We start from the raw sequence: 21,445 nt of genomic DNA, 5'->3' as shown, positions 1-21,445 counted from the left end.
CATGGTACTTACTTAGTTAACTAACATATTTATGGCTTTTTGGTAGAATAAAAATGATTGTAGGCAAAATTGCAGTATATACATGTAAGTCAGAGATAAAAATTCTAGAATTTAAAAAGAGACGACCTTAAAATACTTTTTTCTTAACAAATTTAAATTATCGAAATTATTATCAATATTTTATCAAGATATAAGATGTATGTTTAACAAATAGTTAAGTTCCCCTCATACTTTTACCATTTGAATAAATATCATTGTATATTTTAAGGTCTTACTATGTTCTTTTAATCTGGAGGTATACATAATTTTTTGTAAAACTTACCCGCGTATTTGCCACCTTTTTTGCACCTGTCGTAAATGGCGCCAGGAAAGCTAGCAGTTTCTGACGAAACCGCTGAATTCTGTGCCGTATGCGAATAACCGAGTTCCAGACTGGAAGTCGCGGATGTACGCCGCATTCGCGGCGGTCCACCAGCAGGTGCATTCACAACCACGACCGTGCTGCAGCTGCTGCTACATTGTGACCCTTCAGCCGCCGTGGCCGCGTTCGATGTCAATCGCAATGCAGCCGTTGTAGGAGTGCTGTCTGTACCATCAACTTCTGTAATTCGTGCGATGGTTTGTAAGACTGTATATATTTGTATATTACAAATATCTACGTTACTACTTTGTGATAAATTTTGATATGCTCTTAAAATAATTTTACAAAATTCGTTAAAGGAGTTAAATGTTTGAAGAAACAATTACATTTTTGAGGAAAGTCTCCTCAGTTTTACCCATAAAACATACCTTCAAAATTTGGTTACGGTTATGCACATAATTCTTATTATGCTTATCATTATATAATTCAATCCTTGTAAATTCTATATTCGTATAGAGGAAATAAATTTACCATCCACAGTGGAGACTGGAGAGGACGGCATGGAACGATCCTCGACGTTTGCATTCGAGCCGTTGACAACACCGCACTGAATACCAGAGTATGAAGTATTTTCAGTAAGACGTGGCAAACATTCGGTCGAGGCGGGCGCCGTGTCTGGTTCATCCTCGCTGTGTACCCGGTCGCTGACAATTCCAGAAGTCGTGTTGGACGACGTGCTCGAGATAACAGAAATTCGTTGGTCACCGCGCGCCCCACGTGCTGTTAAACTCAGCTTGCACCGGGCAGGATACATGTAACAGTCGCGAAGTACTTTCCTCTCTGAAATAAAAAAGAGAACATTGATTTTGAGATAAGACTGCAGCTTCGTATCAAAGAGATTTCTTTTTAACGTTATACCAATTAAAATTTGTCTACGTTTAATTTGAAATTAATACAAGTTTTAACTAATCAAATTGTAGACGTCACTGGAATTCGATTCCATTCAAGATAGACAATTTGATCGACATAAATATTTAATCATAGATAAAGAACAAGAAGAGAATACAAATTTAAATACAAAAGCGTTAAGGGAAGAAGAAACCAATGAAATATGACAAAAAGAAACCCAAATCGTGTCGTACACAACAGGTGTACTTGGACAGTTGAAAATGACTTTTTATACATTTATCAATAAGATTGGTAAAAAGAACAGAGGCTATTAATTTTGAACAATATAAATTTCGTCCAACCGACCTTCCTCTTCTCGCCTCTTCGCTTCGTTTACTCTAGGTGCTATGGCCATGGAGAACTGATGGGTATCTCGACAGAGTCCCAGAAGCAATTTGCTTTTATCATCGCATCCACTGTAAAGGGTGAGCTTGTCCGGCTGATCGACTGCGCGTATCTCAAACTTCTTGCGCTGCAATAGAAATGCAACAAATTAAAAGATTTCCGATATAGATATTTCATGTAGATTGAACAAGTTTGATAAATTTCTTCGACACGAAAAAGAAAAGAAAATAGTATTATAACCTTTGATACGTTACTTTAACGAATAACGTGTCACGTTTGCATGATTTTCGTAAGTATAAAAACAGTGAAAAGAGGACAAACTACAACACGATACATCACACAATGCATAAAACTAACGTCGAAGCAAAGTTTGCCGATGTTGTTCCAGGCGAAGACACGCGGTGTTTCCTCCTCAGCGTAGACTCGCACCCCGCGAGCGCAAATCGCAAGGAGTATGCGTCCCGGACCTGCCTCGTTCTTGCTTCTTCGTAACCGATAGAGGTGAGCGTTGAGCGGCGCCTCCAGCAGCACCGCCTCCCGGATGTATTGCAGTTCTGCCTCCTCCCTCGATAAACCTCGGTTGTCCCTGTGCTGTGCCGCAAGCACAGCGAGCACATTCGTCTCGAGGCACATCTAATCCAACATAATCGTTCGTTACGTTTAAATGAAAATTCAATAACTACCGCTTCCGCAAATTACAACGCGCACTCATTGATAGACGATAACTATAACGCGTAAACGCGTTGGAATTAAACTTTCCAGCCAGTATCTAATGGCCTTTACGATCGAGAGATATTAGCGCTTGGGATAGGTCTACATTCCAGCGGCTGATTCGTAGAAAAACAAATGTTAATTATCTATAGAGTGTCGAAGATACTTTTTTTTTTTTTTGTTCAAATCCGCTACAGGAGAAAATAGTTTGTTAGTTAATTGTTCAATACCTATTCGAACTGTGGACTTTTCACGTATTTGTGAGAAATTTGAAGGACGAAAATGTATGAAGTATTCGACGTAGATCAGTTATTACGATATTTATTACATGAAACAAATATTCATTTAGACTACATTTTCTTCGATTACGTTCATAGTAAAAGTGTGAAATTGCATAAACATTCGCAGTCTAGTTTCATGGGCTTTTATGAAATAGTAACTGCACATCTTAAATTGAACGAAGAAAAGCAAAGATGGGACAAGGGAAACGATAAAACTTCGATTCCTCTGAGTTTTAAAATAACAGATAGAACATTTTAACTAAGGAGGTCGGTAAATATGAATGAAATACTTACGTGTGGCGGAAGGTAGTCCGTGGGCTTGCAGTATCCCACAGATCCTGCGTGTGGCCTGTGTCGTTCTTCGGAGTAATCGCCAAGATCGGCTTGTAGGGCAAGACCCGCGAGTGTGAGCAAGGGCGTAACGATAGATGGTTCGTGTAAGGGATGGTGAGGATGGAGGTTCTCCACCCCACCGCCATGCCTGACAACATTGTCGCGCAGTTGCAGGTAATAGTGGTGGCGCGTCGTTTCATCGCTGAAATGATAATCAACCGGTTAGCTTCGTTTTTGTTCTACGTGATTAACTATCTTTAATTATCGAGCGAGTTTTTTTTTCCTTTCTTTACAAGAAACTACACATTGGGAACAAGTTCTTCCCATTAATTTGCGTGATCGAAGTTGTTCTACGAGTAGTTCTACGATGACTGGACGCGGTATAAAAAGTCATAAAATTTGTTAATAAAAAAAATAAGCAAAAAAGAAAGATTGTGTTATGTAAAGTTTAATTATTTAAACGTAAGCGATATTAAAAATCTCGAGCTAAGAGTTTGCTTAGTTCGTCGTTTCGTCTTGTGCGTCCTTATTTTATTCTCTCGGTTATCATTCAGACAAAAGTTGGAAGATGATTAAACTACTTTTTGTTACATTCTACGCGCTTCCTCGAATTTGCTATAAATCATCTGACTCGTCATAAAACACATAGATACATATATAAATACAAAATACGAAAGTCAGACACCTTGCGGCAGAACTTTCCAAACTAATGTATGATCAGGTTATTACAACACAGTGTCACGGTTACGTGTAACCTTGGACGGTAGTTGTGCCATAAAAATAGTTATTTACAAAACTTCGTACGACCAGCGAACACTATCTATTATCCGATGTAATAACAACGAAATAAGGAACTAATTAGCTTCGAATCGTCCGCTCACTCGATACACAGATACATATATTACAAAACAATCTTTTCAATTACTAATAATATTAACAAATCGGAGGCAAGCAGAGATTATGTAATTCGGCCATTGCGAAAGCTTAATCGAAAAACATGATATTTCACGAGCCATAATTGAAACACACGTCATATGATCCAGGAATTCTCATTAGCTAATTGATACAACATAACGCAATCAGAGTCCCTCTACAAAGAATAACTGCAACAAAATCCACGATTTACCGTATGCCGGAAGACGTGATATCAAAACAGTCATCTAGACATACACAGTGCAATAGCATAATTGTCGGGTGTTGAAAATAGAAAAGAAAAATATGCGCTATCACGTAACATTACGTTAATCTGAAGTTGTTGTTCGTAAGAAGACCCTGTACAGCAGATCTTCGCCAGTGTTGCGATAATTCTCGTACATGATTTTGCAAACACTGCGAACGAATCGTCGTGTATCTTTAAATGCAGCGAAGAACTTTTGCGACAAACGACATGCCCCAGGATTGGGTTTGTCGGGTAGATAATGACCCAAAACACGCTGTCCATGTCGTCAAACGGTATTTAGAACACTAAAAAATTAAACTAAAACTAGTTATGAAATAGTCTGTCCAATTGATTTGAATCCAATAAAAATGCTTTGCATTGAGACGCAGACATAAAATCTAGGAGATTTGTACGCTACTGTATTTATTCGAAATTTAAATCGGTTCGTCTCTAGGGACAACATAACGTGGAATTAATCTTAGCACGAAAGGGCATATTTCAGAAAGAATATAAAAGAAAATGTTTCAAGCAACGCGCTGGTATAGTCAAACAGAAAATATGAATTGTGAGACTATACTCCTTGCGAATGACGATATAGGCTCTCTTCTTGGGTTACGTCGTAGATCCACTTTCAAGAAACTAGTCGTGGAGATCTGTGCCGAAAGACACATCGTCATGCAATTTCGCGTAATGATAAACAATGCGCTGCTAGCGCTTGAATCCTTGGAGATTCGCAACGTCACGTTCGACATATTTTGTACGTGTTACGCATAACGACACCGACCCCGTAAATCTGTAAGTTTAATTCTCCACGATTCTTAATAATCTTCTACGGTTCTTCGACACTTTGTGTCGGGGATACTATCGATTCAAGCTAATTCAATTTTCTGGAAAAATATCTGTTATCAGACGTTTCAGCGGACTTGACATCGCGATAGAATTTCTCCAATTCAATGATCTAATTTTCTTTGATAATTTCTTGCTCAAACGTCATCGTGGAAATGTTACTCGGACAGATGGATCTCTTAAGGGATCTTCAAGAACCATAATTTTAGTGAAAAACTTCAACACGTAATATAAGTAATATACGTAACTATATCTCGCGAACGCGCAATTTCCACGTGCAACGCAAGAAATACAGCAGAAGCATGTAACAGGTTAGAAATCTCCAGACGAATCAAACGGAAAGCAAGCTGGCAGATGCGATGAAAAAGATTAAGAAAAATGATCCGAGCAAGGGAAGAATTAACGAAAGGTCGACTGGAGTGTTCGATCGTCCTCCAAGCATGTTGGTCCTTTCACGAATTAAACCCTCGTCGACGCGGACGTGCGGTGAATGCGGCGTGGCTGGATGTAAATCACGGGTTTCGAGTGGAAATCAGAAAGCAACTACGGATCGGTATAATTACCGGGACGAATGCTTTCATTTAATGCGTACGGTCTATCTATCACGCGCCACGTAATAATTTATAATTACAAGAGTAGGTAGCACTTAGCTACCGGACAGGAGTCGAGATTTCGTTTCGTGAGAGGGAGATCCGAGCCACCCTTTTTTCTTTTCCTTCCTGCTTTCTTTCTTGTTCTTTATTTACCACCCACCTGTCTTTCTCTTTCTCTTTGAACAGAACGATTCTTATATATAGGGTGTTCTAGAATTAAAAAGAAAAGTCCACAAGGAGAGCCTAGATAGAACCTGATAGAAATTCATTATTTTGATTTTATTATTATTCTAAATTCCTACAAATGATTCTTCAACGTACTCTGCGATATTTCTTGCACGAACGTTAATTCTGATCAATTAATCGTTTTTTTTTTTTGACAATTTAGATCAACTAGTTAGGTTTTCTACAAGATAAGTACATAATTATGTGAATACGAGTGTACAGCGTATATTGTGATATTATGGTGTTCTTCCATTCTTTCCAATCTCTTTTCGTCCGATGCGTTTAATCGTTCTACCACAATTAAGAAGCTTTGACAATATAAATTTTAGACGACAGCGGATGAACAATCCGTCTAATCGCTTCCGTGAGATTTCTGTAAAATTGCAAGTAACGGGTTATACATGTTCATATTGCCTATCTAGGAATGTACTGTTTAACACGTATTACGCTATAAATTTTAACACCAGTTAATATAATAATATTATCCTATAATATTCTCCCAATTACGACAGGAAGTAACAGTATACGTATACAGTTATATCCATCTACGTATTATGTAGTATATCTCATTGGTACTTCTGGTAACGTTCATACTTATAGCAAAGCACAAAATGAAATATACTGGAAAATGAAATTACAATGGAGTTTGATAATTACGATTCACCAAAATGCAAGTTTTTCGACTGGTATTTTTAAAACGTCGCTGACGATACAGTTCAATCCTGTCAGATTTATAACGCATGTATTACGCATGTGTAATAGCTGACATTATGAAACGTATGACTATATCACGCGTTGCCTGCTTTCCAACGTTAAAAAATCCACACACCAAGAACCTTCGTTCGTAAAAACTAAATCAACGACGAATATGCGTTTATTAGATGTAAAATATTTCTCTCGTCATTCCCTGTCACCTGCTGCTCCATTAGTTCGTACTTTTTTTACTGAATATACTGAAACATTCTGTACGCGTGTCATACCTACTACACGTGTACGTTCAACAGTGTAAAACTTCATTTCTCTTATTCCTCTCTTCTTTTCTCGTGCTTCAACTTATTGTTACATCCTCGCCCATCGTCTATGTATCAGCTATTTCTCTCTTCCTCGATCTTGGGGGCCCTGGTGAACCAGGAACCCCTTATAACCGCGATATATCGCGGCTAGAAGAAAACAAGGAAAAAAGAAATATAGAGACCCGGTGGACTATGTGGGTTTGGCTGTTTAGCCAGCTACGATGGCACCAAGGTAGTATTTGAAGCGGAACGCTAATTACTCCGATTAATTCTGCAATCTATTTGGGGGCCTGTCCGATAGCCGGAGCGTTCTCGACTAATTTAGCTCCCTACCAGCGGCCAGCCTCTTTCGAGCGAATAATTTGTCAGCCAACGTAGCGTGGATCCGACTACCGGAGTTTTTATCCCCTTGCTCACGGATCTCGAATGACGATTCGATTCGATAGACCAAGGAGGTAGAGTTACTTGAGTCAGAAAGATATTTCAGCGAAGCCAAGTAATTTGCCATGCGGTCCGCGGAATTCGGTTATGAACAATTTTCAAGCGATCTACGCTTGAAAACAGACTGTTTAACTCGTTACTGACGACACGATAAGCAACGAGATATATCGCGTATATCGACGCTTCGACAGTCATAGTTTTCCACGAGATAGGATAACTTGTACACGTCGAAAGGAAAAGAGTCAATTTTAATTAAAATAATTGAATTACTTGAATTTTGAAAGATATTTTGTTCTTCCTTTTATTAGTATCCATTTTAACCGTAACCATATGGAATCGTTTTCTTACTGTATTCCATAACCATGTTAAAGACTAATAATGTCTGAAAATATACAACAAACTCGATCACTCGGTGAAAATTTCAAAACGCAATGTTAAAATATCGAAGCTTAGATGACTCGATTAACTCTACCTTACTATGCACGTACATAGTTGAGTTGGTGGTGTGACTTGAATGTTAGAACGAATTAAAAGGTATTAGGAATGACGTTAGGTAATATAGAGGTGAAGTTAGTATTGATATTAGCTGATATTGGCACGGTGATTATGTAAACCGGCAGAATGTGACTACCTATTGAGAAATCTATGTGTAAGCGTTACCTTAGGAGCAATGGTGTGTCGACGTAGTAGCGAACGCGAAAGTAGAGGACGAAAGCTGGTCTCCCGCTGCTGTCTAAGCCCTGAAAATCATGAAATAAAGGTGTCATGAGATCGACTTTTACCATATTTATCGATTACTTATATTTTCTATACTCTGTTTTATCATATGATTTTCTTACTACAGCGTCCAAACATTATTCTCTTAGATTACAAGATTTCAATGATCCACGGTAATTAACCTTTGTGATTACTAATTTTTGATAGTAACCTTTGCGCTTTATTTTACTCATTTTTACCTTCCACTATATTCAAACTAATTCCAATCTTACTTGCTAGTCCTAAACGAAATATCAAAATTTATATTTACAAAAAAGGAATTGTACGAGTTCTAATTAAATAAATTTATCAAACAATGTACGAAACAAATTTGAAATAACAGGAAATATTTCATAAATTTATTATTCGTGTTCTAATTACTCCTCGGTCTGAGCAATCATTCGATAAATCGTATCATAAAATTTGAGTCGTGTGCAATCCTAAAATCGTTCTTATTTTGCGAACGTACCAATTGTGAATCTCTGGTAACTTACATTCCATGAACACCGTAAACAAATTGTATTCCGATTTTACGTCAGTGCGTATATTCTAGTGACCGTGTATCCTAGAATATTGTAACATGAACACGTTGAATCAACACAGAATTCATCCTATTAGCCATAATTCAACTTTTCTATACCTTCTAGGCAGTACTGGTAACCAAGACAATGATCTGTTTTCATAATTAAATTGTTTCCCCGCGAACTAGAATAAGTAACGCGACACGACGCGTCGATCAACTAAATCAAACAAAAGACTCTACTCGTATTATCCGCTCGGTGAATCGATAATACTCGAGATCGTTTTGTATTTAACAATCGCATTCGTCCGGATCGTGAACCATTGCAGAAATTTTCACCCTCGGTCGACTCAACGACCGAACCTTCTCATTTTATTCCGTCACGAAGATTTGCTAGTAAACGTTAAAACTTGATTCTCGCTAAAACGTAAGGGACATAGATGGTATTTATAGAATTTATACAGGGTGATTGGTACAGGCGGAAAGGTGGTGATTCTACGCGAAAAAAGAAGTCGAAAATATGGAATAAAAATTTAAAAATTTTAAAATTTTAAAATTTTAAAATTTAAAAATTTGAAAATTTAAAAATTTAAAAATTTGAAAATTTAAAAATTTAAAAATTTAAAAATTAAAAAATTTGATAATTTGAAAATTTAAAAATTTAAAAATTTAAAAATTTGAAAATTTAAAAATTTAAAAATTTAAAAATTTTCTACAGTGATCTACAGTGAGATCCGTTATAACGAGACGTGATAAAGTGCACGCGTACCGAGCGAAAATTCAAAGTCGATTTCCTTGAAAACAAAGCCTCGAACGAAAAATTTTTATTCTATATGTTCGACTTCTTTTTTCGCGTAGAATCGCCCCCTTTCCGCTTGTACCACCAGTTACCAACCACCCTATATATTAAAATCGACATGTCGATACGCGAATTTACCATTTTTCTTTTTCCTCTTCTACGCATTAGGAGGTTCGAACTAAAACACATTAATCGATGGAGAGAGTGAAATTTTTTAGTTTCCCGATTATAGCACGGTTAAACGTTTAATTTACTTATTTGTATCTGAGATTCGTGCGCTTAACTTTCGGTGAAAATAATAAAATAACAATGAATTTGGAACGAACGAACGAAAGTATAATTCTTCTTTTATCTTCGTGGTTTTCTACGTTTCTAGTATCACATGTAAGAAACACGTACACCTTAAACTTTCAATTATAGTACAATGAAATTATAGTACATCGCACGCTTGCTCGAGTTTCTCTCGTGTTACACTGTAAAAGTCTTGATGGTTTTATGAAACAATTAATATATAGATCGGAATGTTACTTAAACGTTCATTGTGCATTAAGAAGATTCGCATTATTGTATTGTTACCAGTGTTTTTCTTCTAAACGGAAGAAATTGTATTACCGTTTTAAACCTAATACAACGAGCCGGGTAAATATTTTTAATTTACTAAACGATAGCGAATGATTTTCGAGTAACGTACAGAACATTTTTCACTAATTGCAATCGTCGTTTGAACGTCAATCGTTACGTGCATGTAGCTAGGAATCAAGTTTAACTGTGACGAGGAAAGAAAAATCGTCGCAACGTGTGGGCAGAAACCGCCAAATCGTGAATATGCCCACGCGTGCCTTCCGGCCCACGCGTCTTCAAGCACAGTAGCTACTGTAGCCTGTTCCATCGAGAATTGGGAATAAACTTGGCCATGGATCTGTGAATTTCAGTCGATACAGCTCGAGATCGCGAAATTCGAAGATTCATAACAAGATAAATCCATCGGACTCGGTATAATTCACTGGGATCACCGTTTTTTTTTATCTGTTTCGCAACTTTCGTAGATATCGATATGTTGGAATATGATTTTAATTTGATTATTCTTCATTCTTGTTGACGTTTCTAGCCGACTATTCGAGATTTTTAACGTTATTTTGCACTAAATTACGTTAGAATACGTGTATTTCGATCGATCTTGCTAATTTTACTTTATACGAGTTAATCGTACAAAGTTGAGTACATATTTTGCTGAAATCGATATCTATGCCGATGTAATATTCATTATGCTAATTTATCACTCTTTAGTGGTACGATAAATTACGTAACAATTATATTTGTACACAGATTTTTTCGACCAATTTATGGCTGTATAATCCTTTGATAAAGGATCCCTGTACACAATCGCGTTGAAATTCCATTGGATAAATTACAATGCCGAAAAAAGTCGTTCTGAAGAGAAAATAAACGATGAAAACAATTATACGTTCGTTAGTGAATACTTAAGTAAATCGTATAAGATTCTAATAATCTGATACGCTGTGTAAAGATATGAATATAAACACAAGTAAGTATGTCACCAATTAACAGAATCTTAATAATTCCTATATTCCTTCCACATGTATAATTTCCAAAATTAGTTAACTTTTGAACCGTCCCGATGACGAAAATGATGTCGAAATAGCGAGGCAAGCCCGCGATAAAAGCAAAAATATCCAAAAATCGGTAGCCTGTTTTTCCATAACATATAGTTCGTTATACACACAGCTACGACCATCGATCCGCTCCTAATTTCTTTTCACTCACACCTACACGCCTATTCGATCCATCAGAACGGTTCTCCATTGAAATTCAACAATCAGAAGGATTTCGTGGGTTTCACCCATAGAGATTAGATGTATTAGCGCACTAATACATCTTTACTTTTCAGGAGGTGTACGGCTGCTGACCGATGATACATCATCGGATAGAGACAGACCTGAATAGGGAGAAGGCAGAGCGAAGAGAGCAAGAGAGGGAGAAGAATGTAAAAAGAAACGAGAAGAGGAGAACGTGGAGGACGACAGAGGACGAAGATGAGAGGAAAGGAAGGTTGAAAGAGGCGAAGAACGGAACGAGGGGAGACAGGTACCAATAACGAAGCCCGCTCCAAATTCGGTAGCCGAAAATTAAACCGAGAAGGGTTTCTCGGTTATGTCTAGACCTAGACCCTCCGGTCAAATCGTAGCAAATTATACCGTCGGCTCCATCCGCATATTTTATGAACCATAAATATTAATCCACCTCTCGGTATATGCCTCTCCATCTTCCCACTTCTGTTCCACGTCCACTCTTTCGACTCTCTTTCGTCCTTCCTCCGCCTTTACCCTTCCGCCCTTCGCCACGTTACTTCTACTACACGGTACACAGACATTCCTGGATGGCCCGCGGGTACAGTCGCCGCTAAAATTGAGAGTCCAGGACAAACACACGGGAATTTGCATACACGCGATAGGGACAGGCTACTATAGACACGTCTGTAGCGTACTGGTTATACGTACATACGTACATGTATCAATTACGTGAATGACATTGAAGCTCTGCCAGATGCTATTCGCGTTGATTATTGAACCGCGATAAGTTTTTGTCTATCGGAGAATTTGATTGGTTATCCTCTTTTTATTTTTGTTTTTTGTTTTTTCTTTTTACTTCTACACGTGCTAGGGAATTTTTGACGAAGCTGCGATCTCTATCGTGGTTGATTAACAACATGTCTAAATTACTTTTTTTGTACTGCCAAGAATTTTGAGTTGAGGTACAGTTTTTTGAAAAATAGTCATTCCGAAGATACGATGGTAAAACTAGATGTAGAGTAATAATTTTGAATAGGAAAAGCTGTTTAAGTCTGCCGTAGGATACTTCAATCTCTTGAAATTTTATAAAATTGTGGCACCAAGGTGGAGGAAGAAATAGTAACGGAATATTTAAGCAGATTCTTGCAATTCCTTCTCATATTCACCGTGTACATTCGCGATGGTGTTCGATAATGCGAACTGACGAAGAAGAAATCACACAGACGAAATATCGCGTTAACGTAACACAACGTAGGATTTTAATGGGTTAAACTCTGACTTCTGATTCTTCGAGAATGTTTTTCTTTTTTTTTATTATTCATTTATTTGAATTTTACAATTTGTCCAGTAGGACATCTTCGAGAATGTGAGACACCAAACATAGAAAACAACCGAGTAATAAACACGACATTCCACGTGAGGTAATTGAACGATAGAAATGAATTCCCGTTGAAAATGAACGAGGATACCCTCGTAGACAACGCAACTGTAATTATGTGATAATGACAACCATCGATAGACGATGCGTTCGATACAACAGAGACAGCATGAAATTGATTACACAGTTACATTTAACGTGTTGTAACGGCTCCTCCGGAGCGTATTGTTGATATTGACTACTGCTGTTACTTGACGCTTGGCGTGTTGCCACTTTGTGCGAGCCATTGGGGAGAACGGTAATCGCCTACTTGCAGGTATTTCTACAGCATGTTCTATTCTACTTTATACATGTAACGCATGTTACAGTGGTGTGTACACAAGCACCAATGGATCTTCCTCGTTGCTCATTAGCAATCAACGCTACATACTACTCGCCTTCTTCTACTTCAAAATTTGAAAGAAAACGCTGAGAATTATTTCGTGCTTCGAACAAATTTATTTATTATGCGAAACAACATTGCTGAATCTTTTTCACGGAAAAGAGAAATCTTTGAAAGAAAATATCGAAGATTATTCTGTATTTTGAGAAGATTTATTCGAGTAATTTTAAGAGGACAAACAGGATGTATCGAAGATGCAAAAATATGCATATGAGAAATCCAAAGTAGACATATGTAGTTCAGTAAAAATTAAGCAATATTAATTAAATAATATTCGGTTCAATTTGCATAAAAATTCGTACTTTAATAAATTTGAATAAAAACAAAGATTTCATATGCATATCCATATCGATAATTAGGCGTATTTTCGAACCATTAAAAATTCAGATTTTCTAGTTATGGTTCAAAATATAGAAATTAAGACACAAAGTAATTAGATCAATGTACATAATTACCTAATTACATGTATGAAATACATAGGTAATAAAGATTTTAGACTTAAAATATAGACCCTACAAAAAGAAGCTAATCCTTCTACAGGTGTAAAATAAATGTATACACCTGCATACACGAACTCGAACATCAAATCCACATCGTTTCACCAATTATATCAGACATCCGATCACGTGGAGACAGCTTGCTCGTGAAAGTCCCAGTGGACGTCTTCGACAACTGTTGATGGAAATCGAAAGTGCGACACGCTGGCTCAGCTACGTACGTAGATGAGACATTCCATCGAAACTGTACTTACATACGCGCAGTTCGAGAAGAGGATTTTTTACATCGACCAATGAATCGTATCTTACGTTCATTGTTAACGTAAGTTTCGTGATTCAATAAAAGAATTAATGCCACGTATTCGCAAAACTTTATTGTCTCGCTGACGAAAAGAAAGAAAGCAAATGATTGAAGGAAGATAAACAAACCTTATTTTGTGACTTATATTGGCAATTCCTATTAGCTAGATGTTTGTATCGGTGACATCGTTCAAATCAGGATTATGATACTTGAGCGTGAAATATTTTATGCTACGATACGATACCATATTATAAAATTCTTATCTAAAGTATCATCGTACATAACACAATTATTCTTATTTATTTTCTATGAAAAGTCAAAGGTGGTACTTTTTGTATCCGATGCCAAAAGTGCGAGAAATCTCGAACGTAAACAAATAATTATTTTCCAAATCCAGTATTTCAAATTCTTCGTCGTTTCGTTACAGCATCAAAGAGCTGGTATTCGTCAAACGTTTCGCTAATTGCAAGCAGAGAAACAAAAAAATCGATGAGATAATTTCAAGTCGAAAGAGAATACGCGACGATGTACACTCTCGCCGGTCGTACTTTCTTTTTCTGACCAAAAATTCCCTTTCGGATATCGATCCTCGATTACAGAAACAAAGACATAGTCGCGGGTCACAGGTATAAAGTTGGAATGTAGAAAGTGCCGATAGGGGAGGAGCCCAGTTTTAATAGCCGAGGACCTCTCGCATGGCTACAGAAAATCCTCGCAGCCGATGTACCTTCCAGATAAGCACGTAGTCCGGTAGCCCGGTTTTACCGGGCCAGTATTTATTGGTTATTGGTGTGGACCGTCATTAGCGAAACGGGGGTCCCACCGCTCCGAGCAGATACGAAGATATCGCACGAGGCGGCACTCTCTGTTTCCTTCTCTCCCGTTTCCCTTCGTTTCTCTCTCATTCTCTCACTCGAAGAACCCTTGGATCCGTAATTTCCACTGGTCAACTCCCTGCTCGTGCTGCTTCGACGATCGAACGTGTTGCACGCTATTGACAAATTCCTGCGGTTCTAACCGAACGGGGCAACAGACTGTCCTCCGTGGAATTGTTGGAATTGTTTTGGGGAGAAAAGAACGACGAGGACTGCGATACGATGGAAGGATATTCGATTATTTGGAGATGACAAGCGTGTGATTACGAGCATGTTTATTGGGATAAAATCCGTGCTTTTGGAATTGGACTATTTGTTTCATTTTTAAGAGTATTTCAATATTAAGAGACTTTTCATACGAATAAAGTGGACTTCACGAACTCTGTGATCACACGCGATGTACGTGTTCGTGGGTTTTATCGCTTGTTGATTTATTTTAGGATTACGTTTAATCAGATCGTTTTAAAGAAGAAAGCGAGAAAATTATGGATAAATGATCGTTAGAGTGCACTTCGTTTCTTGATAATAGAAACAATTCTAACAGGCGAAATATGTTAAATTTAATATTTTTGGGGTATTATTTATAAAAATGCATGAAGAAATCGGTCAGATCTTGCGAGAAGCATATTTATCGATATATCTCTTACGAGAAGATACGTTTGTTTAACAACGATCAATTAGTTGCATGTCCAAACGACAATAACGAAAAGAAACGAAATTAAGAAGCAATAGAATTTCCTACAGTTCAACTACAACTAAATTAACGACATTTGCACGAAATGTAAAGAATGAATAGTAGTATTCGAAAGCAAAAGTCCAATCAAACCATAATTCTCCCCATAATGAAGGTAAAAAACGAATAAAGACACAGAATAACTAAATTACGACCCAGCTACGTGTATGGTAATCTCGGCACTTTAGTAACTTTCTGCGCAAAGTCTAAGATCCATCGCTAATAACAGCGAGAGGGGGCCAAAGGGATGGAACGTCTCATCTACGATTTATCCTGTGATAGGTAAGAATGAAAAAATATGTATACGTGTACTAAAGTTTAAAGCTTTCCAAGTCTAAATTATAGATCGTAAAACCTAAATCTAACCGAATGTGATTTATAAAAATTTTATTTATACGACAAACATTTCCGTCCGATAAACTTGTTCGGAAACTTACGAAATTTATCGAACGTGGAGAAAGAGCAGAAGTACGATTCGTCCTACGATAAGAACAGAATTGTACTCGTAATAGTACGATGCGTACTTGCTACAAATATAGAAAATATCAGTAATAAACAGGCGGAGGCAACCAAAGTATAGTTCAGCATACGATAACCGGCTGTAGAAAATTTAAAAAAATCTCGGCAATAAACAAGCACCGAGAGGCAGTTCATCAACTGCACAGGGATACCAGGGTCTGGCGAGGTAGAAGTAAAGCAACGCACACCGGTATCCGTGGTGGTGACGACGAGTTGCCGGAGTCTATCGCGAAGCTACTCGTCTTGAAGAGGACTGCCGTTGTACGCTCGTTTAGCGCTATCCTCGGGGCAAAACCACGGCCGCCATCGTGCACCCGCGGATGGAAATGCTAATTTGGCCGAAGAGGGCCTTCTACGCACCCTTCTCCTTTCGCCGCGAGCGTGCTCGCTTCTTTTACTCTTAAATCGTCTTTTTCTCGATTCCTCGCGGTGCAGCGCGGTACGGCGAGGCGCACCATTCCAGCTCTCTCGACCCAGTCGCGTATACACGTTATGCGTGTATATCCACGCGGTTGGTGCGTTCGTTGTTGCGTAACATAAATTCAGAAATTATTGTGATATTCCAAGGTTTCGTCTCGTGGAATATAAAAATCAGAATCTCTTTTTTTTTTTTCTCATTTCTTCCTTTCGAAGGAATCAACATCGACGTAATCGATATAACGTGTACATTGCTTTTTATTCCTTTTGAACGGCAGGATCGTGTAAATCGTTGAAAATTATTTAAGCGCGTTGAATGAGAATTAACGATTATCGTTCCGCCCGAGGATTCATTGCTTCGTAAATTTCGAGGTATGTAACACGGAAATTAAATGTTCTTGTTTGTACTCGGTAATTTAGGATATATTCGCTTTTGCGAGTTTGTAACAGTCTGTAGCGAATGACAAACCCGATGGCGTTTTATTTGGATAATCGTTACGATTCCTCGTCTTTTTTCTTTTCCAGTAAAAATTGTTTCTTGTTGAAGTTTTTAGAAGCATACAACGATGTATACGCTACCACTGGATTTGTAGTATATAACATATTATATTGTTATTCTCTCTTGTTTATTACTATCAATGTATAAATTTCAGCAAACTGTACAAGTTACTAGTTGTTGTATCGTATCGTACTGTATCTCTTTATAAGTTTGATACTTACGCCTACTATAATCTTCTTTACGGTTTATTCCATAAAGCTACGTATATCCTAATTTACTATATATCTACTAGAACCAAATTAATAATTAACATTAATAACTACTACATTCTTATGGAATTAGTTTGTAGATCCAAATTGGCAAAACATGGCAGTAATATATTTTACTCTTTACTAGGTATACTATTACATACATTTACTGTTATTTAAATATCACGAATTGCATTAACATCCAAAGCCTTTCTATCAGTTTAGAAGAAGTTTCATTCAAAAATTAAAGAATCCGAAGATGAAGATCTCATCAAGCGCCAAGATAATTCTTCAAAATTTCACAATAACAAACACCAGTTCTATTACTGTATATTAGTTTTCAAAAATCAAATTCATCGAGTCATAACATGCTAATATCACGCATGACTGGATGATTATAAAGAATACAATTATTGTAATTCGATCTAGTAATTGCGATTAACCCTGGTACAACGCACTGTCTTTTTCAAAGTGTCTCAACACTTTTGGTCGTTGATGTAAGTATTTGAAAACTAATTAACATATCAATAAATCTAGCAGTTTTCAAAAAGTTAAGGACTATATCATATTTCACAGCAACTGGTTCATTAACGCATTTGCTTGTAGTACAAGATGTCTAATCAAGTATCGATAAAGCAAATGAAAAAAATCTCTTAATTATGTTAATGCAATTTACAAGAGGCGTTATATAAAGCGTCGACCGCGTTTCCTGTTTCAGATTAAATTATGCAATGGTGTTGTTACATATGTTAAATAATAATTAAATTCATTGATTAAGTGACATTCAGAGACAAGCTTTTTTTTACGCATCGTGAAACTTGCCTGGTTTTTAAATGCTTGCACATAATTCTTGAACGTATCAGATTTAGTCGACTACACGTCCAATACACATCTGAATCATCTAAACCCATGAATTCCTTAAGTATGCATTATGCGACAGACCTTGGCCAGGCGACCATCAAGTTACCGTATAGTTCACATTTTCTGTTCTTGCACTTTGTTAGGATGAAATAGCGTGTTTAACTCATTCTAAAAAGCCGTCATTGAGAAATTGAAAATAATGCTACTGTAAGTTGAACACTTTAGAACACAATTTCTTCGCTTTAACGCGATCATTATTTTATTCGATATTACACGAAAAATAAACGAAATTTTGCGAAAATGTCGCGATAATTACAAACAGCCTCGCAACGGTGCTATCGCGGGTCGATGGTATCAAAAACATAAATTCGCGTACAGTGAAATTTCAACACTCGATAGCCATTCCTTTCGTTTCATTATTTAAAACTTGACAATGCGAAGAAATAGAACTCGAAGATGTAAATGGATCGAAAAAGATGCAAATAAAATGCTGCGCTAAGACGACTGAAGTTAGCTCGTAATGAACTGGAACAAGTATTTCGGACAACGTAGACGATATTCCACGATCTTGTTTGCCAGGAATTATTTCGATATTCTTGATAACGTTGTATTGCGACAAGTCAGATACTTACGTATGTATGAGAGCTACGCCAGTTTTTCGGTGCGTATTTGCTTAATTTATTCTCGGGATCGACGAAAAGGTACTCGCCGTCTGAAACATTGAAAAATAATGATCAATCAGCTATCTTCGTTCTTCCTTTTCTTTTAATCGTCGAAGAAAATCTCAAACATATTATCAAGGAAGAAAATATCAAATCCACGCAATTTTTTAAACACATTCGTTTCACAAAACATTCGCGTTATACCCGCGTGTAAGTATTTTAATTACCATCGTCTATGAATCTCGATAATGCTCTACAAATTTCCGAATTAGCCGCCAAATCTTCAAACAAAATCCTTCTACAATTTCTCCAACTGATGCCAAAGTTTTTTTCACGCAAGAAATATCAGCGGCCAGCGGCATCCAGGCCGTCTGACAAATTAATTTTATCGGTAGCGACGCTGTTCCTTTATTATAATCGCGGAGCAAATACGCGACTGACCGATGGACAACAGCTTCGGCCCGCGACATTCGGAGACTTCGGTCGGGCTAAATGGGCCCGTACAAGGGGCGCACATACGCGTTCACGGTGCCCTGATATGGTCGTTGCGTGGAGCCCGAAGACCCATTCTCCTCGCTCGACTTTTTGCACGGCTGATGGTCCGAAATGCCGATACCCCTAAACGAGCGAAACAATGAAAGAGCTTGTCGGCGAGGAGATGTTCGTGAATGAGAGGGCCCCCAAACCTGTCCTGCCCACATGGGGCCAGACACTCGACTCTCAGACCCTCATGGCGCGACAACGCGACGCGCTTTCCGAACTGGAACTCGATCTGGAGCTTGGAACTCGGGACTGAGCCCCCTTTGCGCGCCACGATCATGCGCTATGCGCTATGTCGCATTGTGCGTGGTTACGCTACTGGTCAGAAGTATCTGGACATTTGACTATTTTTGATACAATTCAGTTGTTAGGCTACAGATCGAACAAGGAAGGAGAGCCACGTGGAAATTTGTTTCACCTACTAAATATCACGATGAGTGTTTTCATATTTTACACAGGATTTTTTACAGGACGATCTTTGTCGGTGTATTCTATGGGTAAAATCAGGCAAAAGTGTCGCGCAAACGTGAATTATTTACAATTTTGTTAAGGAGTTGCAATGAAAATACGAATACATTACGGCAAAGTTATTTCTTCAGTTAGTTTTCAAAATACAGATCGGACAGCAAGATTTTCTTAAACTTGTATTACGATCGATGAAATATGATTAATTGTTTATCGATTCTATAAGAAAATAATAGGCATTGCCTTTAGCTATTAGTTTCTGGTTAGTTTATACGTGTTTACTAACGTTAAACATTTATATACCGTTGCTGCAGATCGATTAGGATGTTCGATACACTTATGATATCGCATAATTGAAAGCGAGGTACATCGATTTTTTTCAAGCCAATTTGATATCAAAAAGGACGAGACATACAATAGGAACTTTCAAGATGTACATTAAGTTAGAAATAAGCAACAGTTCTTCCCTTTACAAGAATATACATTTTTGTAGATATACTGCAAAGAAAGTATAGGACTCTCTGGCACAATTGGACCAATGTTATTAATGAAATTTCTCAAGTTACAAGTTATCAACGTTGAGAACAATACTTTTGCATAACACCAACAAGTTTGGTAATGCAATTCTACAAATGAATCGCACAGATTACACGTCAGTCGATTATCCTACGTAACATAAAATTGTAAAATTAGTTAATTTGATTATCCTACAGCCCTGAACGAGGAATTAGATCTCCGATGCATTAATATGTGAAATATTTCGAATAGAATTGCCACTTATTGTAATATTCAGTATAAATCTCTGTTAAAGTTCCACTTCTGTAGTTGCGTTTACAAAAAGATGAATCTGTGTAAATATCCGCGATCTATTGATAATATTTTCATTGGGAAATTGGAATTCTTTTGCCAGTACTAGTTGAAAAAAATAAGATTCGCTATAAAGCATCATTTTTCATGAATCCTTACATCTTCTGATATGTAGTTACTAGTTCGATGAGCGTAGTTGGACAGAATCGCTCTTAGAGCCAGGAAACTTCAGGTTTTCGATTTCATGAAAATTACTGTTCCTATAGAATTTAAAAAATGAGATTAATTATACAAAAATTCAATTCGATCTATCGTAACTGACTATTTATCATTTAAATGTACCCTCGATTCAGCTTGTTCGAGGAATAAATTGAAATATGTCTCTGTATCTGGTAAACTTCTTACCTTGGGTATACGTACATATGTTAAGTACGTACCATACACGTGTATATGGATGGTGCACGTGGAACGAAGCGTGCTAACCTCTTGCAAGATACCGGCATATACGTACACACGTGCTTTTACTTTTTCTTTAACTCAGAAAGGTAGAAAAATACAACAATCGTACGACATTACGCGCGTTATCTTACTCGGGCATTTCGAAATATCCTTCAACATCGTCCGCTTCGCTCGTAATACTCGTATTTCACACCATCGAAAAACGAAAGATAATTGTCACTTTTAACTTTAACAATTGGCGTTAATGTTTTAGCCTCGTACGAGCAACGCGCCAATATCAAATTACACGCACGATTTAACCTGAAAACCTAACCTAAATTCGCGAAACAAGATACACCGAGTGACGCTTCTGCGCATGACAATTACCAAACAGTGTAATCTCTTACCGACGATCGGGCAATTTCCAGCATGTTTTTGCCGTTTCACAGAAGCGTCACGAAACAGTTTTCACGGAACGCATAAACCTCGCCGCGACCTATAAAGGATGCCAGGAGATGTCAGTGACCGAAACTGTTCATCCCGACTACCATTATCGGCGTAGCCGCAATAAAATATGTTATCGTGACGCTCCTTCATCGGTAAAACCATAAACCGTATATA

General features: G+C 37.5%; 1 protein-coding gene across 1 annotated transcript in view; it reads right to left on the bottom strand.

Annotated features, from left to right (window-relative positions):
• Positions 1 to 21,445, bottom strand: part of LOC117214868 (protein expanded-like) — a 121,928-nt gene that overhangs the window by 4,512 nt on the left and 95,971 nt on the right. Inside the window, 7 exon segments of the mRNA XM_033461251.1 lie at positions 323 to 601; positions 893 to 1,201; positions 1,616 to 1,781; positions 2,012 to 2,287; positions 2,941 to 3,181; positions 7,917 to 7,996; positions 18,545 to 18,624. Coding sequence (XP_033317142.1) covers positions 323 to 601; positions 893 to 1,201; positions 1,616 to 1,781; positions 2,012 to 2,287; positions 2,941 to 3,181; positions 7,917 to 7,996; positions 18,545 to 18,624 — 1,431 coding nt within the window.

The sequence above is a fragment of the Bombus bifarius genome, unplaced genomic scaffold, assembly GCF_011952205.1.
Source record: "Bombus bifarius isolate JDL3187 unplaced genomic scaffold, Bbif_JDL3187 scf7180000009243, whole genome shotgun sequence".
Classification (NCBI taxonomy): domain Eukaryota; kingdom Metazoa; phylum Arthropoda; class Insecta; order Hymenoptera; family Apidae; genus Bombus; species Bombus bifarius.
This window is presented reverse-complemented; position numbering and strand designations above follow the sequence as displayed.